The sequence below is a fragment of the Spodoptera frugiperda genome, chromosome 8, assembly GCF_023101765.2.
Source record: "Spodoptera frugiperda isolate SF20-4 chromosome 8, AGI-APGP_CSIRO_Sfru_2.0, whole genome shotgun sequence".
Taxonomy (NCBI): domain Eukaryota; kingdom Metazoa; phylum Arthropoda; class Insecta; order Lepidoptera; family Noctuidae; genus Spodoptera; species Spodoptera frugiperda.
Window position 1 is genome coordinate 3812611 of NC_064219.1, and position 22870 is coordinate 3835480.

Sequence of the window (22870 nt, forward strand, 5' to 3'; positions counted from 1 at the left end):
AAATACGTGACGATACGATACAGTGACCATGGGTGGCGGCGATTGCTTACCATCAGGTGATCCTTCTAATGGTTTACCGGCTTATACCTACCATAAAAACACACACACAAAATAAACACCCACTACCCAACGTAAAGTGCAAAACGTTTCAAATATGCACTTTCTTTCCCAACACTAACAGGAACCAATCACTACTCAATTATAGCACTTCATACTACACTTTGTACATTAACATTTCCATTTCACACTACCACTTAATAATCAGTTAAACTCTATAATTTCTATTTTTCAATAATAAGTTAATAATAGATCAGAACTAATATTAATTTGGCTGAAACGTGGACTATTACTACTATTAGTACCTATATTAGTTTATTAGTGGGTGGCTGGAAGTCAGCACTTTATGTTGTGTGACTGAAGAAAAGGTACTAAAGGTAAAAACTTTTAAATTATCAATAAATATTGTATACAGATAGATGTAAAGATTTGTCTCCACCAAGTCAAGCTTGACCCAAACTACCAAACTTTATATGTAGTTTTTCAATATTCAACTGTAATATTTTTGAAATACAGACAAAAATCGATTACATCACTTTCACAGTTGTACAACTTGATTATTGTAAAGGACATTTAACATACTTTCCAGGGCACCAAACCATTGTTTTACCTCTTAGAGTCACATTACGTGAAATGCTACTCATGAATATGAGCCTCTAGCATGGTTTGAAACTAGTCGAGTTCCTCGTCAAACAGTTACGTGAGTAAGCCAATAACATAACAATTAATTTAGTATGTCACACGAAAGTTATAATAAAATTATTTCAGATTTGCTGAAACAAACCCCTTCACTAATAATAACCTATAAGACAATGGGGCCGGAATTCTGGTGGATCAAATATAGAAAGAAAAATTTACAACCTAGATACCGTCTGACCACCGAGATGCTGATCAGGAAGAGTCTTCGGGAGACTTTCAAGGAGTACATCAGCTGTTCTTCTTTACCTGGCGTTAGGCAGCTTGTTTCTCCCGAGGAACCTATTTTGGCAAGGTAAATAAATATTATGTAAGTGCTTTCTAATTACTAATAGTACTACTGGAAACTATCATTTTCTTTTCTTCTCCTCTAATATATTTTTTTAAGAAACATTGCCCCACATTAGGATTTTCCTATGTCGCAGGTGCGTTTACAAACATACAAGTTCACATACATGACAGCCATACCCGAAACATCTATTTGCGGATAACACAAATAGTTGCTCCGTGCGGGAATCGAACCCGCTAAACGTTGCGCGGCAGCCTATCATTTTCTTTTCTTCTCCTCTAATAATATCTTCTAATTTATTTCGTTGTTTCTGAGATTCAAGACAGTCATTCATGTCCTTGGGACGCGCCGGACTTCAATGTTCCGGTGTTTTCATGGTTGCAGCAGAGTCTATATTTTTATACAGGAGTTGCAGTGGTATGGGGGTTGGGGCGGGCTTGTCCTATAAAAAACCTTGTATTACAACATTATAATAGACCTTGGGAACATACCAAGGACAAATAAGCTGTACCTAGTTATGGTCAAAGTCAATGTTACTATGTTACTATGTTTTCCACGCAAAGATGCCACGTGTAAACACAAATAAATAGCTACACACCGAACTATACAGTCCAGTTTATCATAGTCTCGCTTTGTATGGTCTTTCCCCACATTTGAAGGTCAGCTTATACTGGTTCTGTATAGTCTGATTTGTAGCCGACTGCACGAAAATTGTGGACGAAACTATGTCACGCGAACTTTACTTGCATTTTTAATAATAGTTAGGAGTTTTGACTTTTCACTAGTTACATGTATATTAATAAACTTAATTTTTTTTTTAATGTTAATTTTAAAAATCAAATATACATTTAACTATTTCGTCAACGTCAATGTCACGCCTTTTTCCCCGTTGGGGTAGGCAGAGGTGCACATTACGACACGTACCTAATGCCACAGTGGCAATATACAAATATTGTGTAGTGAAATTGCCACTATACAATATTTCGTAAGCATAATTTAGCAATTTCCTAATTAAAATATTAAACAATAAAACCGTTTATCGCGCTAATCTTCAAGAAATAGGTGTAAAATTTCGAAAAAAAAACCTTTTCATAATTTTATTATATTACGTACCTATATTTAAGAGGTTATAGTCTAACATCACGCTAACACACTAAATAATGTAAGCAGTTGCATATTTAGTTATGTGACCATCAAACAATCCTAGAAATTTCGTGATATGTTACGAATTACATAATCATAATATACTTGCATCAGGACCAACACGATACCTGTTATTCCTGATATTGTTAACAGTCATTTTTACCTGTTATCAAATATCAAATTACATGCATTGAGAACAGTTATTTTTACAGATCAATAACAGATAACTTATTACTCAACTAGCTTTCGCCTGCGACTCCGTCCGCACGGATGTCGGTCTTCGCGTGGAAGTTTTATTTCTCGATTTTGAGTAACTCTGACAATATCTTATAAATATCTATTAGACCCAAATACGGCGAGGCCCATAATAATTAAGGAGATCCCTCTATTGAGCTACTGCTGTTGAGTTCGCGTTCTATAGAATAAAACTGTAAAATATTTTTTCTACGTATTTTTCCAGGAAAAGAGGTATATTATTTTATGCCAAGGATAATAAGGTATAATTATACCAAGTTTCATCGAAATCGAACCGTTAGTTTTCACGTGATGCCTGAACATAAAGACAGACAGACAGACAGACAAAAAAAAAATTATCACATATTTGGGCTTGGTATCGATCCAGTAACACCCCCTGCTATTTATTCTTTCAATATTTTCAATGTACAGAATTGACCCTTCTACAGATTTATTATAATATACTTATGAATGAATGAATGAATGAATGAATGAATGAGAGTGTTATAAACGTAAGAGTAGACAAATATAATCAGAAGAGAGAGCTCCGAACTGCTAAGCTATCGGGAGTTATACGTGTTATTGTGAGTCAACCATAAGAGATAGACATTTGCTGTCGTCGAATATTTTTTAAACAATTTTAAGGAGAATATTTCCGTCATACATGATTTCTGTGTAGCTTTAACCATTAAGGCTGCACACGCGACGGAAGCTTCAAAAATGGAGTAAGTTCTCCTGTTTTCCCAACATTTCCCTTCACTGCTCTGCTCCTATTGATCGTAGCGTGATGAAAAGTATACTATAACCTGCCCAGGAATATGAAGAACAATTGTACCAAGTTTCGTTGAAATCTGTCGAGTGGTTTTTGTTTCTATAAAGAACATACAGACAGACAGACAGACAGACAAAAATTTTGCTAATTGCATTTATGGCATCAATATCGGCCACTAATCACCCCCTGATAGTTATTTTTTAAATATATTTCATGTACAGAATTGACCTCTCTACAGATTTATTATAAGTATAGATAACTTATAACAGATATATTCTTTAGTATAATAATTACCTATCTTAATTTCGATAACAGCCATTAGTATAAAAAGCTGTTCCTACTTAATGTATGACTGATTTGAACTATAGCTTTCATAGGTGCTGTAATTCACCGATTCACCCGCGAAAACAACTTTTATCTGTTATATGTGTACCTAATACCTGTTACTTATACCTGTGATAATAAATACACCTCATGACTAATTTTTACAATATAAAATTTATTGGGTCCTACAAGTAATTTTAATCTTTTTTCTATAAGTTGCATAGTAATTATTAATTAGTAACTATGAATTTATTATGGATGAATTGCCAGCTTGCAGGGCGGCTCCTGTTAACTATCTCACACGATCTAACACTCGTATTATTTATTAGAATACCACACAAATGGTATGTGATATTCACATTTGATAATCCAGTCTTTGAAATATATTTGCTGTGTAATGTCACGCTTTTTTTTTTTTTTTTTTTTCAGGGGGAAAATCATCCAATGACTTCTCCCGCCTTGGGTGAGGCGGGAGGGAGTGTCAGACTCTTACTGACTAAAAACCACCCCGTTCCTTCTCCTGCTTTGAGCCGGAGCCCCGGTAACCTTTTACGTTTTCCGCAGCTCCGGATCGAGCATCAACCCTACTGGGCCCCAACTGTGGTGGTCTGGCTCTTTGAGGCGCGCGCGGAACGCGACGCGCCGTACGCACGGGTCTGGTTCTGTTCGGGCGGCGAGCTACCCTTACTCGTCGTCCGCAGACCCGCACTTACGGTGGCCGGAGATCGTCACGCGATCCCCGACGCTCGGAGTGTCTTCTGCGGCGGCTGGGGCGTGAGGAGGATCGTTCCCTCACGCGCTCCGCCTCCTCCTTAGCTAGCATGACTGCTTCGCAGAAGGTGTGTAATGTCACGCTACAACCCTACTATGTTATTGATATGACACACTTCATTACTTTATTTAAATTTTTACTATTAGATACAAAGATAGATAATTGTAACAGTGGTAGATAAATGTAACAGTAGAAACCGATATTTCAACACTGTTGCAAGCGCCATGATCACGGATCAACTCGAAATATCGGAAACTCATAGACACAAATAGACATGGTAAATATCCCGGCTCAAGTTCTAATGTTAGTGTTCGTAAAAAAGTAAAAAACAAAGTTTAAAAACTTATTATTATAGTAGTGGTAATACTTGACTGCCTCGTTGGTCGAGTGGTCGCAAGTGCGACTGCCGAACCAGGGGTCTCGGGTTCGATTCCCGGGTCGGGCAAAGTATTACTGGGCTTTTTTCGGATTTTCGAAAATTTCTGGCAATAGGCTCACCCCCTATTACATGGGACTTTAACACAAAATGGTGAAAAGTGGGTGTACATTGTATAGCGGCATTACGTGCCGTAATGTGCACCTCTGCCTACCCCTTCGGGGATAAAAGGCGTGACGTTGTGTGTGTGTGTGTGTGTGTGTGGTAATACTTGTAAATGGGTAAAACAACTAACAACTTACTAACGTCTCCAAATATTAGTCGTTTCTCTAATCCGTGTCATGTTCCATAGCAATTTTACTAACCATGCAAGTTTACATTACGTTTCTTTCTTTCCAGACTATGCATGTTTGTCATGCTATGCCTCCTCTTTTCCACCGTGCAGTACTATTTGTATCTCACCTGGACGTCGACCCTGTCCAACCCACTGGTGGTGTCCGGAGAGTCCTTCACCTATCCCATCAAGGACATTGACTTCCCAGCAGTGGCCCTGTGCAATATCAACCGCATCAGCAAAAAGGCATTGAAGAAAATGGCTTTGGAAATGTCAGTATTATTTTATAGTATTATGTTTCTTTTTCTTTTTTAAAAACGTTGCTACACACTATGATTTTCTCCTGTGTCGTGGATGCGTTTTTAAACTACAAATTCACATACACATGACACCCAGACTCGTAATTTGTGGAGTGGAGTTGCTTCGTGAAGGAATCGAACCCGCTACATGTTGCATGGCAGCCAGTTGCCCAGCCACCGCGCCAACCGTGCAGTCTATATTTAAACCCTATTTATACTAGATATACAAATGTGCCACATTTGTCGGAAAACGGCTTTCTGAAACGATTTTTTTATATTTTTGACCTCTATCTAAGTACTTGTCTATTCATTCATGTTTCAAAGAAGTAAAGTTTACAATGTTAATTGTCAAACATAGTTTGATCGACAGTATTATGTACAAGAAACAGCTTTTCTTTTCTTCTTTTAGGGACATACCTGAGTAAACCGTTATTTTAAATTATAATTAAGTATGTCTCACGATAGTTATTATAGAAACTAACTAGTTTGCAAAACTCTTAAATTAAATCGATAACTTTACTGAATAAAGTTAAAAGATTAGCTATCACACTTGCATTTTCTAACCCAACAAACTAACCCAGATTTTCCATAACATTCACTTTCTCAACTAACATTATTATAGCGGTTTATACGTTAGAAGTTAGGAAAAAATCCGAATATACATAATAAACACATTAATCTTCAGCCGACGCTTAGATTCGCATGCTATGTGATACTATGTTTTGCACTTAGACAACTTATAGCCTGTTCTAATACTTATTTAATATACTTTCTACGTTAATGTGCGGATTTTTTCTTAGAAACTGTTTGGGGTCATGGTTTAATAGTTTATAAATAACAAATGAAAGTGCATCTTCTTGCTTGGTGTGTTAGGACCTCATGTGGAACAATGACAATATAAGAAAATCCTTGTGTAAAAACAGCCTTGATTTTTTATCACCAGCCATTTTTTCTAATAGTTAGGTATCATTCAAACGTACCACTTTTAAATAATAAAATAATATACCGACTTGACTGAAGAAAGACGGTTAAAAAATATTAAAATGATCAAATTCAGTTTGATTTCGAACGACGGTGTTTCTCATTATGCTGGCCAACGGCCTTTTCTCACACGAACAAGGTTTAAGCATTAACCACCAAGCTTGCTCAATGCGCGTTGGTGATTTCAACATTTTAATTAGAAATCGGACATACCTAAGCCTACTCCGGTTCTCAAATCCGAAGTTTCGTTTAATCTTCAGCCGTAGGTTTTATTGATTTACTAATAGAATTACTTGAAATAACGTTCTTTTTTAAATTATATATCAAATTCTATTCATTCGTTCATTTTTGTTTACGAAAGTTCGCAATAAATAGAATTGTAGTATGCAATCTGCGAAGTTTTTTTGTTCGTTCGTTGAATTAGAGTAGGCCCCCTGGTTTCCTCACCGTTTATCAGTGGTGTCTAAATAAGTTGTGCTTTTAATTGTGTGACTAATCCTTATACAAGCTATTCTTTTCCGGAAAGATACAAGCGTATAGTATTTTTAACCGACTTCACAAAAAGATGGTGGTTCTCATTTAAATTATTATTGTCTTTTAGGTATCCGAAATTGAATAAACTGCACAATTTAACCGTTAGTAAACTGGAGCATTTCCTGCGCCATATGGGACAACTGATTAATTTTGAGAAGAGGCCATCTAACTTTTCTGAAAGCAAATTAATTGAAGAATACTCTAAGGTATTCGGATCTGAAACTGTGAATATTATGAATACGGTGAGTTAGTATACAATCTGTACATATTCCAAAATCTGTTATTAGTCATATACTTAAGTCATAAAATGTGTAGATATTTTTTTAATAACTTATTTATCAAAGAAATCAAATCTCTACAAGTAAGTAGTCTAGTTTGCTATCACGAATGCCAAGGTGGAAAAAATTAAACTAAAGACCTCTGTCTTTTGTTTAATTTCTTAGTCAGACGAAGGTCATGGGGTTATGTTCGGTTTTTAAGGAACACGAGCAGGTCTATTAGAGGACCCGGTGCCCCTTACAGAAGCTGAGGGTATAAATCCCACACTCCCTAGTCTTTTATTCCGAGAAACCTAGAAGACTTCTGAAGGTTTCACCTCGTCATCAAAAAAAAAAAGGGTCTAAAAATGAAAGTCTTTGTAAGGCAGCTACAGTTGTGTTTAGTCGAACCTTCAAAAGGCGCCTAGCTTTTTGGGGCGAAGATTAGGGAGTGTTGGATTTTTGCCTCAGTAAAACCACCCCAGTGGCCACCCTCTACACCTGTAAGGAGCACCAAGACCTCTTAGTAGACCTGCTCCGAAGCCCCCACGGTGCAACACCTGTTACGGCACATCCCTAGGAACTAATGAAGCAACTAATTATAACTGTAATGTTTGTTTTAAACCTAGTTAGCGCCATCGTGTGATGAAATGCTGCTCAGATGTATATGGGGAGGCAAGCTGGTGAACTGCAGCAGTATCTTCACAGTGCGGAGAACTGTGCTGGGGCATTGCTGTGCATTCAATTATGTGTTAGACTATGGTGCTGCGGATAAGTGAGTATTTCAAGGAATTAGTCATTTTTATTACCAACAAAAATCAATACAAATAATTATACGTTTGATTTTTGAAACGTTGCCTCACGCTAGGATTTTCTCCTGTGTTGTGGATGCGTTTACAAATACCTATATAATTTTACATATACATGAAACCTAGGCCCGGAACAGCCTTCGAGCTTTAGAGCCCCGGTAACCTTGTCTAGAATAGATAAAAAAAATATAGGTACTTATAATACCTTAAGGTAGTCTGTAATGTCTAGCTGAGTAGCTGAGCGATTTACAAAAAAACACAAAAAGTTAACGGTGTCATTATCCTCAACCAAAAGTTAACAATTCTGCCGATTGAAACTCAAAATATGGTTTCAATAAATTAAGCTGTGACACTGCTCTTAACCAATCCAATAAAAATAAGGATGATAATAAGCTACCACGATGCTTAATAACGCGGGAGAATAATGATTCGTTTAATAAAAGTTAAGGTTTTTTGAAAACACAAGCTACCTATGCTAGTACCAATAACAAAATGATGTACCTAATGTTTTAATAAGTTTTTCCTACCCCTCAGCCCAAAAGGCACAATAGGCGAAGTGAAGAGACAGATAGTGCCAGGTTTGATGAACGGCCTGCGAGTGATCATCGATACCATGCTGGATGACTACGCATACCCGCTGCACCAGTTTAGACAGGGATTTGACGTACGTTACATTATTATTTCATTTTAAAATCATTTACTTATATTAAACCTATTAATAATTAGCTTCTACTAGCGTCCCCGTGAGGGGGGAAAAAGTAGTTTATGTTACTCAACCACAATCTATGGGTATAGATTATGAATTATTCAAACCTTCGTTCCTGTGGGATAAATAAGACATTATTCCAGACCATAATCTACCCCTGTTCTAAATTTCATCCCGATCCCTTTAGCCGTTTTGACGTGATTGAGTAACAAACATACTCATAAACACACAAACTTACAAACATAAGTATTGTGCTAACAGAAACTTAATCAGAACTAAATTAATATTTTCCAGTGGTACAGCAGCGCCCTCTACGACAAGCAAAATGTGTGAAAACATTGTCACTCAAAATAGACGAAAAGTAGCTGCGTAACACGACAATAGTTTTTTATTGATGTAAGGTTAATATAAAAACGCTTTATTTAAGATTTGAGACTCACAAATTACTTAAAAACAGCATGACACGTGCATTAGATATTAAATAAAATAATAGAAACATACTAAATTATATACTGGGCGCACTGTCGTAAAGAATAGTGTTGTGCTTAATTTTTTTTATAAGTCGATAAACTATATTTTGAATATTTTTTTCTTATCCGTTTGCAGATTCTTGTATTTAATTCGTATCATTTTGCTGATATGACTGGTGGAAGAGTACTGCAGCGCACAGTTCAACCTAGTCAAGCGGAATACTATCTTTTATCTTCAATCAAACAAGTGGCCTCATCGGAAGTTCGCAAATACCCTATAAAAACGGTATTTAACCACAATATCAACATTTATAAACGGTGGCCAATTGAATATGACAAAATTAAAATCAAATAATTTCTTCTACAGATAAAAGTTTTTTTTTCGTTAGATGGCATGTGAAGTCATATTACTTTTCTAGTAATCACTAAAAACTGGTAGCAAATTATAATTTTTGCTATTTTGCAGAGACAGTGTCTATTCCAAAAAGATTTACCGAAGATGTACAAGAACATTTATTCGTATAGTAGTTGCATAACCAAATGTCGGATTGAAACAGTGCAAACATTGTGCAAATGTACCCCGTACTTTCTGCCAAGTACTTCTCGATTACCAATATGTACGCTGAAGGAATTAAATTGTTTGCACAAATATAAAGGTACGTAAGATCTAACAATACCCTATGCCTATGTATGCTGCCGTACTCAGGGTAATTTAATGATTACTTAAACTATTCCTTAGTAACGATTTTGTATGGAAAACAATTCCTAAGAACGGGATTAAGTAACCAATTAAATGACTCTGAGTACGGCGGTTAGATTGACTGATGGCTAGGAAATGTTGTTTTTTAGTGTAACACAGTATAATGTTATGTCACCCTGATGTAAAATTTCCAAAATAATAACAATTGTCCATATTTATAAAAAATACGGACAATTGACAAATGGAACCATACGTAAAATTTCTGTAAAAAAAATGGTCGAAATTGTAAATAATTGTACAAAAAAGAACCACATCATTTTTCCTTTGGAAATAAGGTATACTAAAAGCAAAATAGAACTAACAGCAACAAACATTACACTGTAAAGCAAAACCAAAATCTCAAAAGTGCGTTTTTGTAGGTTGGTTCCTTTTTGCATAAATACAAACAATTGAAGTTCGTGCTACAATATTAGTTTACATTTTCCAGATAAACTACAGTATTTGTATCCAAGAGATGCTGAAGGCAATGAAGCGCTGAAAGAAGAATTAACAGTCTCGATGTACTGTCCAAACTGCTGGCCAGACTGTGAATTAACTGATCATTCTATCAGATCGTACAAAATTGATTCCTTTAGAACAGGTCGGCCGGGATTCAGAAATAGTTTCCTGTTAGTAACTATTTTAATGTTTCTAATACAGAAAACATTTCATTATACTTTTAAAGGATATTTTTTATTTTATGTAATACGCTGGTAAACGAGCAGACGGATCACCTGATGGTAAGCAATCGCCGCCGCCCATGGACATTTGAAACACCAGAGGCGTTACAAGTGTGTTGCCAGACTTTTAGGGGTTTGGAATTTAAGAATTGTTGGGGAATCGGGAATCGGGAAGATTGGGAAGGGGGTTAATTGGGCCTCCAGTAATCTTACTCACACAACGAAATACAAGCAATCGTTGTTTCATATCGGTTTTTTGTGAGGCCGTTGTATCATTACATTCGTACCGAAGCATGGCTCTCTCACATTTATCCGAAGACAAATAGGCATACAACAGGCAATCATTTTAAAATCTATGTCATTTCATAATAAAATCAAGTTTTATTTAAGTGACAATGTCTATTTTAACTTTTAACTTTAACTTATAATAATATGATAGGGTGAGTTATATGATAGAAGAGATATAGTACTCTTCTGTATAAATTCTATTTGTCTAACAGTTCCGGCCTGGATCTAAGGAACAAAAGCGTAATAAGTGTATTCCAAGCTACTGGAGAAGGTGTTCTACATCGTCTTGATGTGGTTTCCTACTGGTACGAGATACTAAGTAAGAACAAAATATAATAATTTATCGTAATATTCATATTCATATTTATCTCATACATAATAAACGTAGAGACAGTCGTCTAAATTTCAATACCATAGTTTCGATATTAAAAAATAAAATAAACGAAATTTGTTTCAGGTAATATCGGCAGTTTCGCGGGCGTGTGTATGGGCATTGGTATCTTTACATTCGTTGAAATTATTTATTTTATGTTCATTCGATTTTTTCAAATAATGTACAGTAATTATGTAACATACAATAAATAAATATAATGTCGATAAACCCGTATTTTAGTCAATTTATGTCCATCACTAGTAGAGCATTTACGAAGTTAGCTAATGAGAAATAAATAAAAATGGTTGTTGAGGTAAACCAAATAATAACTTACACTATTTAAGTTTATTTATGAAAACGATTTCATACAAAGTCTCACTCATTATATATTTAATACAAATAAATAAGACTTCGTAAATCCAATACATTCAATGTAATTATTTAATCCATATCGTTTTTTCAATAAAAGAACATCAAATACAACATATCGCTATCAATAATATCCAGTCTAAAATAAAATGATCAACAATATAATATGCACATTTAATAAATCGTCATCGAACAAAGTACAAGATAAAAATAACTTTTAAGCAATAAACATTTGTCCACACAATATCAGTGCAACGCAAACTGTATTCGAGAATGCGCCTCCATTATCTGTCAAATAAACCGTGGCAAAAGTGGACAAAGGTTTCGAGTCGCAATTTCATTTATTTACGCAAAATGTCTGCAAATTCTCCGCCTGGAAAGAGTGATGGTGAGATATTGTTGCATTGGGAACGTTTCTGGATAATTATATTACGGTATTGTTGGAATATTTTGGTTTGATTGTAGGGGATGACCCTGTGGATCAGGCAGTGCCGAGCGTCCCGCCAAATCCTGTGGAGAGCTTAGGAGCTCGTATTAGGGACTTGGATGTGGATTCCATTCGTCGGTATTTGGCCCAGAAACTCGGGTTTTACGAGCCGCCAGAAACAACAAGTGCGCCTGTTGAGCAGGTGTTGGATGAAGTAAACTTAGACGGCATTGTCAAATGGATTAAAAGTGAACGCTGCAAAAATATAATCACTCTGGCCGGGGCGGGTATTTCAACATGTAAGTGTAAAAACATTAATTTAATTAGTTACCTAAGTAACATGTTCAATGCAAATCAAGTATGTTGTTTATGATTGAGTTTATTATTATTTACTATTTTGTCTATGTCTGTGTTATTAATAATTTGCATATCAATGTTCCTTGGTTAAATGCAAACACTATTTAACTCTAGAAATTAGGTACATGAAATGATCAAGGCAATATCGGAATCAATATTAGAACATAAATTCAATCATGTTTTTGGTTCATAACAAATTATTATAAACAAGCCTACACTACAACCAAAATAAATAATCTTATTGGAATAAAAAAGTAAACAACCCTATATTGTCTGTGAACATTAACCACAGGTAACTAATCATATCACTATAAAAAAGCAATGGAAAATTAATAACTAGGTACATGTATATCATTGTTTACTCTGCCAAGGTCATACATGTTTTGACGGAAACTTTATGATTTAGTTGTGTAGCTACGAGGAAGATAAAACATATCCTCCTATGGTAATGTTTTAATCAATATATTTACATATAATTTGAAGTTCGAAGGTGAATTTGTCGGTTTTTAAGAAAAATATTGGCAATTTTCATGCATAAGGATTTTTATCTTTAAATGTGTTTGTTACTCGCTGTTTTTTTAAAATTAAGTATGTTTTAAATAAAAAATAATCAAATAACTAAAAAAAAATAATGTCTATAAATTCTGGTTGTGAATTTTAGTATAACTAGAAGCATAGAAATACGGAAAAGTGTTAACTAATATTTCAAAATTGACTCACACATAGTGACTGCTCATTATGTAGAGACAAAATGTATTCATGCTAACTTGTAAAACAATTTCTTTATTACAGCGGCAGGCATCCCGGACTTCCGTAGCCCTGAAACGGGTCTCTACCACAACCTTCAAAAATATGATCTTCCAGAGCCACAGGCAATATTCGAGATAAACTTCTTCAGACAAAATCCCAAGCCGTTCTTTATGCTAGCCAAGGAATTGTACCCTGGAAGCTTCAAACCCACGATCTCACATTATTTCATAAGGCTTTTACATGAAAAAGGTATGTATATTTTAAAAATATTGTTAAATCTTGTATAACAGGGTTGTGAACAATTTTAGTGCCCAGTTATGACTAATAAGTCATCTTCATCATTCACTTTCTGTTGTAAAAATCTAAATTAAAACATTTATTTTTAATTCTACTGAAAAACTGTATTGCAAGACATATAATATAGCTGAAGAATTTGATTATGTGTTTAAATGCGCTAATCTCTGGTTAGAATCTAATAATTCTTTTTGTGTTGGATACTCCATTTATCTACGATCAATAACAGCCAAACTGAGCGGGTGACACTGCGCGGAAGTAGCTAGTATTTCTAAATAAATAGACAACAATACAGCATATACATTCTGTGTCTATTTCTCAGGTCTACTTCTTCGCCACTACACCCAAAACATAGACACATTGGAGCGAGGAGCTGGCATTCCTGAGGAGAAACTAGTAGAAGCTCACGGCACCTTCTACACTTCACACTGTCTTGACTGCCGCAAGGAATATAATCTTGAATATGTCAAAGGTACCTTTACTTTATTACTATTGCAACAAAAGCTTTATTCATAAATAAAATTAAATCTGGGGGCACGGTAGTGCCCCCGCCAAGACGAGCCAAGCGAAGCGCAAGCGCAAGGGCACTACCTACCTTTTCTCGAAGCGCTTCGTCGTATTTTTGAACCTTCATAACTTGAGTTTGGGTTATACCAGATAAACAAAATTTTCAGGATATAATGTCAGTGGTAGACTTAATAAACCTCTAAAGTTTCAATTGCATAGCTCTTATACTTTAGATTTTATTGATATCTAAAATACCCCGATTTCGTCACTCACTCACTGATGATCAACAAAATTCTTAAGGTACTTCCTGAAGTCCTAGAAAACTGAAATTTGGTATGTAAGCTAGTATTAGTACCCAAACAACAAAAAAATCCTAAAACTTGGAACTTTTACCCCCCAACCCCTTAAACTAGGGGGTGAAAGTTTGTTCGAGACTTCCGCAACTTTTGACGCTAGAGGTCTGAATGCGGCCGCGGAGGGGTAAAAATCTGAAATAGGGAAACTTAATTCCCTATTTCCTGCTTGAGATCTGAAAATTATACACAAGTATGATCTCAGACTCGGGCATCTCAGATGCACAAGAAATATACCCCAAAAAAAGAAAGAAAAAATGAGCGACAAAAAATACTTGTATTTGTCGCTCATTTTATCTTTCTATCATAAGCAACCTACAAAAAGAAAGGAAATCCACAAAAACATTTCATGTTAAATGTTGCCAAGACGAGACCATATAGCTCGCACTGTCAAAAGTAATCAGATCCCGTGTAGAGCCAAGTTTCTAACCCTACATGCCCAGACCTAAATCGATAAGCCCTAATTTCACACTCAACTCAGCTATAATCTCGTAGGCGTGCAAACCTTGGACGTAACTGGCGAGTCGGCCGCACGGACTTTTTGCTATTCGTCATATGGGCTTGAGCTTAAAAATCTATTCAATCTTCTAAACTCTTTCCGTGCGGCCAACTCGCCAGTTACGTCCAAGGTTTGCGAGATTATAGCGTAAAAACTCTGCTACGCGCTACGAACTACGCAGTACGAGCTATGGCTGTAGAATTTCCCCGTAACTTGAGTGTGAAATTAGGGCTTATCGATTTAGGTCTGGGCATGTAGGGTTAGAAACTTGGCTCTACACGGGATCTGATTACTTTTTGACAGTGCGAGCTATATGGTCTCGTCTTGGCAACATTTAACATGAAATGTTTTTGTGGGATCTACTTGTATGAATTACATTTTGATAATCGAATTCCATTAAAAGCAAATAGTAAAAGTATGTACAATGGTGGTCACATGCGCCTGACCACCACTAAGTTAATGTTTGCTTGCACCTGATGAGATCCGCTCTCTAGCTCCGCCCCATGACCTTGAAGTGGGGGGATTATACGTGTTACGTCACTAAGCTGCGACGTCATCGTTTTTCTATTAGATGAGATATTTATGGGGCATGGCATAGTGTTTTTGCTGGGTTCAAGCAATAAAATTTTAAAATGATCAGGCGTATCTGTCCTCCATTGTACATAAAAAATAATTTACTACTGTTAAAAAAAAAGAAAGAAACCAATTGTAAATCTGTTCTTATCTACATTATCCTTTTCAGAGCGTATATTTGCGGACCAAATTCCAATCTGCACGGACTGCCCAGGCGTTGTGAAGCCAGACATAGTGTTCTTTGGAGAGAGCCTGCCTGACCGGTTCCAGCGGTGTCTGCAGGAAGACTTCCAGCAGTGTGACATGCTCATCATCATGGGATCCTCACTTGAAGTCCAGCCTTTCGCCTCACTTATTGATATGTAAGTTATACTATGCTAACCACTATAACCCAGTCAATCACTCTTGTGAAATTTATAACATGAGGAATGAGCATGTTGATGCATGAGTTTCATCATGAAGTGACCTTTTTTCTACCCTTGTTAAATCTGTGTTTGGCCACCAACTCGCTTACTGCCAGGACGGCGAAGCGAATATATGGCCGCAGATGGAGCACACGGCGTGTGCTTATATATTTTGTGCATATTTGCCACACCAACAAGCAAGTTCGAGCTGCCGACTAGACAGCTCTTAATAAAAATCTTTAGACTTGCAGTATGATATATAACAAGCTGATTATATTTTTAAAGGGTTCCGGATTGGTGTCCTCGGCTACTGATAAACCGTGAGAAAGCTGGAGTGAGGTCCCCACTGCTGCGTCTGTGGGGAGTGATGAGCGGAGGCCTGCAGTTGGATGAGGATGCTGTACGGGATGTAGCCCGCCTTGGAGACTGTGATGATGGATGCCAGGATCTCGCTGATAGACTGGGATGGGGGGTAAGTTATTATTTTCTTGTGCTATAAATAATGTGTCTGTTTATCCCCAAGGAGCAAATATAATACCCAATTTTCAACAGTTCTGAATTCTATGTACTAAGGACAATCCCGTGATTAAATATCCTCCACTAATTACCAGTCACCCTATATTATACCCAATTTTCACTTCTGGAATCTATGTAATACCTGTGTCGGTAGACCAGGCATAGTTTTTGTCTGATGTTTGAAGCAAGCTGGAACCCCTCTACTCAGCAGATACCCTTGCTATCACGGGAATAATGAGGCAGTTTTGACTATGAATTGTCAAGAAATATATGTAATTTTCACCAAATACTTTTCTCACAGGACGAGCTACGCGCGTTAGTAGCGAGCGACCACGCGCGTTTGGATCTCGCCAACGCCTTGTCTACGCCCCACGCGTCCTGCGTGCCACCGACCCCAGCACCACTGCTTATACCACCAGCGGACCCTAAACTATGAGTACAGACTTAAACATATACTTTATTAGGTCTCTATCTATGAAATTGTCAGGAAAAGGACAATTTCATAAATATAACCTACTATTTATTACATATTAGCTAAACGGCCTGCTTCACTTAATAACAATATACTTAAAAAATATAGTAATTATACCAATTTGGGCTGTATAAACCGAAAATGTGTATATGGTATGTCAATGGTAAAAAAATAGTAATGCAATGAAATATACCTACGCTAATGATTTTTAATTGAATTGAGTATGGCACCTACGACAAAATTATCTCTACATATATAAAAATCAATTGCTGTTCGTTAGTCTCGCTAAAACTCGAAAACGGCTGGACCCATTTGGCTAATTTTGGTCTTGAATGATTTGTGGAAGTCCAGGGAAGGTTTAAAAGGTGGGAACAAAATGTTTTAGGCGGTACGAATTTTGCCGGGCCAGCTAGTTATGAAATAAAAATTTGTGTGCCTAAAAGTTCATCAAAATATAATACTTTTTGTTTCATATTTATCTCATGGTATGTATAATCCAGAATGAAATATTAAATAAACAGTGAAGTAGGCCTCATGGGTAACTGGATTATAGTGTAAACTTATGTTTTCAGTCAGATATAAGTTAAATAAATAATAATAAAATAAAATACAATATTTTCCTTCCAACACTAAAGAGAAAATATTGAACGAGAAAAAATTGTAAACTGACTTTAAAATCCAAAAATAATACTTATGGATTTATTTAAAAAAAAATAAGATCCATAAAAAGAACTAGGTACTTACCATAGTTGTGATCGAAATGGACTTTACATTGACATAATTTTTTAATTTATTGTTTTTATTTTTATTCAACATTTATAATTATTCCAGATTGATACAAATTAGAAAAGTAGTAGAGGCTGTATACGTGTTACTTGTGCCTCAAAAAGTAATTTATTTACGGTTTTTAGTTATTTATTTCTTATTTATTGCAGTAATATTTGGGTTAATTTATGTTTCAAACATTTTTCTTGGATATAATTACTTTTAATTTGATATTGCATGTTGTCTAGTTTCGACATAAATAAGTTACCAATAGCAATGGGCTTCCTGACTTAAAACATCAAAATTTTTAATGTATTTAGTAGATTTCTGAGTACTAATTTTATTATAGACTACCTAAATTGTTTAGTGGGTTAGTATTTTTATTCTAGAGCTGTATTCGCCAGCAATACTTGTGTTGAATATAATATCAATCAATGTTTAAATATTTTTGACTACCTTAGGCATTAAAGTACAGATAAAATCATTATTAAATACTAATTGTGTTGCCTTAACTATGTATTTATATTGTAGATCAAGGTGATGGATCTAGTAATATAAAAAATAGATGGATTTAAAATTATGGTCATAGAATTTTCCTTTACATAAGCTGTTTCTAAATTGTCAATATCTTCTGAAATCTGTGGCTGCAACATGGTCGTTCGATGATTATACCTATTAGTCAACCATTGCGAAAGTAGGACTATGAATCTAAAATAAAAAGAGCTATAAATGATGCCTAATATGTCTATGTACTACGAGGATTGCGAGAAGCACTCTGCATAGACTACAAAATAATTTATTTGTTGACCAATGGTGACCAATAAGTGTAAAGGGTTTTTATAATATAAAGAGTAGTCAATATATAAAGATCACTGATTCAATAGGCTCACTTCCTATTACATGGGACTTGTAACACAAATGATGAAAAGTGGGTGTACATTGTATAGCGGCATTACGTGCCGTAATGTGTACCTCTGCCTACCCCTCCAGGGATAAAAGGTGTGATGTTACGTCAATATATAAAGGTGGTCGTCGACTAGTCAGCATAGCGATTTCTTAGTGACTTACACATGGACCGACAGACATCCACGATACGGTAGTTTTAATTGCATGACCAATAATAACAACAATTATTTAATTTATAAGCCTTTTTATTTTTATAATTTCATGTGATCTTCGTTTTATTTTGTCTTATTCATTTGTTGTGTATAAAAAATAAAGTTGCATTTCTAATTCTGCCTTCAAAAACTTCCATTTATAATTATAATTGTAGACATTTTAAAATTCCTATAGTCGATAGTTTTAAACAGGTCTTATGATACAGATATTGTAGTAACAATAGCGTGCTAAAAATCAGTACATACATATTTATATTATACATATAAATTTTCTTAGCGATATACCTATTTTCTAAGGGGTGTGTAGTAATAGTTTTGCAGTGTATTTTAGCAGGATCGCCGATAATTTAGGATTGGTTGATAATGTAGTTCCTTAATAATGTGTAACCATGCTCTCAAATACATATTTTACAATAAAAAATCAGCTTGATGCATACATAGTGTTCAGAATAATAGAAAATAGAATATAATATTCAATGTTTATCTCCATAATTGCATAATCCAACAAAAATAGACTGTAAAGTAACATTTAGGATTGAAATAATAGGCCTTATGTATGTACATTTACCTATTTATTATGTAACCGAGTTACCGGTCGTATAGAGGGGACTACGCAAAGCAAAAGCATATTTATTATGATATAATATACTCAAGCAATAATACAGCCTTATATATCAACTATTTTGAATATAATAAACCATTTAATAATGTTGATGCAGAATACAAATTTTATATAAATTGTAAATTGAATAAATCAACCGTATATTTTTTGTTTTTATTTTTCGATAATATGGAATTATGGACATTCATAAGTTTTGTTCTGAAATATGTATTTGCTTTATTTTTAATGTTCGTATGTACTTGCAATTTATATAAACCGTTGTAAGCCATATTTGAGAAAATAAACGCATAATATTTATTATAAATATCTTGTTTTATTTACTTCATACAATATTTTAGTATTAGTGATCACTTATTTACAATATGAGATTATAATTATGTAGTATAAAAATAGCCAAATGTGTTATGTAGCATTTTTATTAAACATTTTTTGTTTTCATTCTGACTGACAAAAAATATAATCGACTTTCTAATCTAAAGTGCATAAAAATAACAATCTGTTCGTCAGAATACATTTATACAGTTATCAAACAGACAAGAAAATACTCTAAAATTCTCAAACACAAACTAGATACAGTGAAAAATGCTTACAAATATGTTAAAACTGAAAAGTGCATTTATTCCTTGGCATCAGTAATTCCTTCATTACTTATAGCAAACATAGCTTCAGTTTCAGGCAAACATGGGCTATCGTAGATTTTACACACTCTATTGTCGCCCCTCCCCTTTCGTAGATAGAGGCGGGTCGTCGACGCGTGCGCAATTATGTGTCCACCAATAGGTTTCTTCGTGTCAGCGTTGAACACGCCCACTGAGTCAACTTGGGCCACTACTTGGTTCGTTATGACAACTGCTACGCCGAACTGAAATGAGGGTAAAGGTTTTTGTTACTTGAATGCAGAATCTATCAAATCTTGTGGAAATTCCGACCTAGTTGGCATTAAGTCCACCTTTGTATAATAAACATAAAGTGTAAAATAAAAAAGATAAAATAAGGTTTTTGTTATTTGGTGAATACTTTCTTATCGAAAACCCTTCTTTATTGCAGAAATATGCAAAATGTATTTATTTTCTATTTTAAATAAAAAAAAAGGTTATACCTCATCGGCCAATCGAAGCAGCATCCTCATAAACCGTCCAAGATGTAGTTGTCTGGAGTTAAGCTCCCCACGACCTGAGTAGTCAGTTCTGTATAAAGCGGTGGCACTGTCCACTATTATCAGAGAATATCTGAAAATGTAAAAAAAAAGGCATTAGAACTAATATACTAAGATAGTGGAAACTAGTACAAGGCTAATATACATGATTAACTAAAATTTAGATGTTGCAAGGTAAAAATCTTGTACAAGAACGAGCCCTGCTGCGTCGTCGCAACAAAACAACGTATTGAACACCCCACCAGGGCTGGGACGGCGCTCGACATTGCAGATGCGTCTTAAATACAAGCTTGATGACTGTCCATAGATGCAGCGCATCACTCTCCCCTGCTTGTCCGTCAATTCGTGCAAAAGTGCGCGCGACTACGCAATGCGCTAATGGGCTATGTCATAAAAATAATATGGAAAAGGACGCTTCCTGGGACGACGCAACCCAGTGCAAAGGAGAAATGGCTTCGCTCTAACAGAACAGATTAACAGGTTATTGGTCAACTTAAATAAATAACTACACACGTCAACTAGCCCCGGGAATAAGTAAATTATTCTAAAACATACCTAGATTCAGCCATCATAGCACAGGCTTGCACCAACAACTGAGTCTGGTGATCAGTGTTGTACGCGCGAGCATACGCCACATTGTCCAGTACAGCGGCCCCATCCATGCCGTAGCGTTGAGCGACTGCCAGCAACCGCTCTGGACGAAATGTACCCTCTGTGTCTATGTACATGCATTTCCCTTCGCCTCCCGATTGTTCTATGGGGAGCTGGAAAGTTAGATAAAGGTGGGTCAAATGAGAATTAGCAAAAATATTTGAGTGGCATCAGTATTTTTGGTATCATCAATTTTAAGTGTGGGAGAGCTATGGTTCAATACAAATAGTCTTTCTCGATAGGAGTGATATCAAGATCTCACATTAAACCGACGTGTAACAATCCCAATCCCCAACAACCCTTAAATTCCTAACCCCCAAATGACCGAAACTGGTGTTTCGGGGTTCAATGGGCGGCGGCGATTGTTTACCATCAGGTTATGCGTCTGCCTTTTTACCGGCCTATACCATAGAAAAAAATATTCCTTTAACTACCTAAGTAAAGTTTTTTTATTGAATTTGAGGCAAACGAGCAGACAGATCACCTGATTATTTCTTGTCAATCATTTTCACAAATATTTGCATAGCACAAGAATAGTTACCCTACAGCACATAGAACAAAGCTAGCAAGAAGCATCATTACCTGGCATGTAACCGCCAAAGTGTGACATATTTGAGTTTTCCCAGTTCTGAACTCTCCAAATATTTCTGTTATGGATCCAGTTTCTATGCCTCCACCCAGTAGTCTGTCCAGTTCTTTTGAACCTGTAGTCAACTGAATTATTTCTGATCTGGAAAAATACAAATGGTTTGATATTGTAGTTTTTATAGAATATAGTTTTTATATAATATAGTTTTAATAAAATACCCTTCTAGTATGAGTTTACATTATATTTAAAGTAATCGAAACAAGATTGTGTTGGGTGCTCTGATTGGTTAGTTTATTCGAGCTGACCAATCAATGCTGAAATTGCTCTCATTTTGATTCCTTTTAACATAAAGCTAACTTATACTAAGGGTACAGATGACCTGTATTTGTACCAATAGTGAATTGGATATAGAGCATTAGAAATAAATAAATATGACCTTTAAAATAATCTCACCTCTTCTGATGAAACTCTGTAGCAGTGGTAAAGCCCATAGGCACCAACTTTGAAGCCTCTGCAAGTATTTTGTCAGCTTTAGCTTCTGATATACCTTTTATAGTGATCAACCATTTTTTAGGAGCATATGCTACTGACTCTACTGTGTGGTACCCTGCTTCTTCTAACTTCTTGATGTCTCCAGATGTTATACCATTGCCCTGGAAGAAAAAGAATAGTGTGCAACTTGTTATTTACAATCTAGAACGGATATGACATAGTTTTTTGAAGTATTCATGATACAAATAAGTTTATTTTGTACCTAGTTTTATTGCCCATAAGATCTGACCTTCGAATCAAAGTTACCTACATAATTTTGTTCTCAGCATTCGCAATAAATACCACTCATTCAACTCAGAATAGGGCTCCTATATCATGATACTCTTACCTCTAACTTCGTAATAAGTTGAGGTCCACACTCGTCCAAATCTTCATCAACTGAGGCAGTGACTGCAGATGCTGTGGCTGTCATGTTGTCTCGCACAGCAGTTCACTATCACCGACACATTTAAATCTTTGTATGGTAATTTTACAACAAATTGTCCTTGTCGATATTTTACGTACTCGAACTGTTTGTAAACTGTGAGCACTCTCTACACAAACAGCTCAATATTTAGTCACTGATAATTAGATTACAGTATAATAAACTGAGAAACTAAACAAATTCAAATAGAAACTTCAAGTCAAGTTTCAACATGCACGAAGATTCAAGATCTTTTTGTTTTCGGAACAACAAATGTCAAAATGTTTCTTTTTCATACCAAATTCCCTCCAAAGTTTAACTTTTTTGAATTGTTTGATGTTGGAATACTTGGGATTTGAG

The 22870-nt window shown here is 35.5% G+C and overlaps 3 protein-coding genes across 3 annotated transcripts; 2 read left to right on the forward strand and 1 right to left on the reverse strand.

Annotated features, from left to right (window-relative positions):
- Positions 1-869: 869 nt before the first annotated feature.
- LOC118275789 (sodium channel protein Nach-like) lies at positions 870-11487 on the forward strand. The gene is made up of 10 exons (XM_050695648.1): positions 870-1048; positions 5063-5269; positions 6879-7053; positions 7698-7843; positions 8412-8541; positions 9190-9339; positions 9520-9709; positions 10241-10421; positions 10973-11079; positions 11218-11487. The coding sequence occupies exons 1-10, from the start codon at positions 870-872 to the stop codon at positions 11343-11345; spliced, it is 1593 nt and encodes a 530-aa protein (XP_050551605.1). The 3' UTR covers positions 11346-11487.
- A 240-nt stretch (positions 11488-11727) lies between these two features.
- Positions 11728-19463, forward strand: LOC118275571 (NAD-dependent protein deacetylase sirtuin-2-like). The gene is made up of 7 exons (XM_050695637.1): positions 11728-11890; positions 11968-12228; positions 13079-13285; positions 13653-13802; positions 15432-15624; positions 15952-16138; positions 16484-19463. Exons 1-7 carry the CDS (start codon positions 11776-11778, stop codon positions 16616-16618), a joined length of 1248 nt encoding a protein of 415 aa, XP_050551594.1. The 5' UTR covers positions 11728-11775; the 3' UTR covers positions 16619-19463.
- On the reverse strand, positions 18614-22800 carry LOC118275572 (DNA repair protein RAD51 homolog 1). Its single transcript, XM_050695638.1, has 6 exons — positions 22436-22800; positions 22009-22208; positions 21549-21696; positions 20871-21079; positions 20259-20388; positions 18614-20021 (listed from the first exon to the last, which is right to left on the reverse strand). Exons 1-6 carry the CDS (start codon positions 22517-22519, stop codon positions 19776-19778), a joined length of 1017 nt encoding a protein of 338 aa, XP_050551595.1. The 5' UTR covers positions 22520-22800; the 3' UTR covers positions 18614-19775.
- Between the last annotated feature and the right edge of the window lie 70 nt (positions 22801-22870).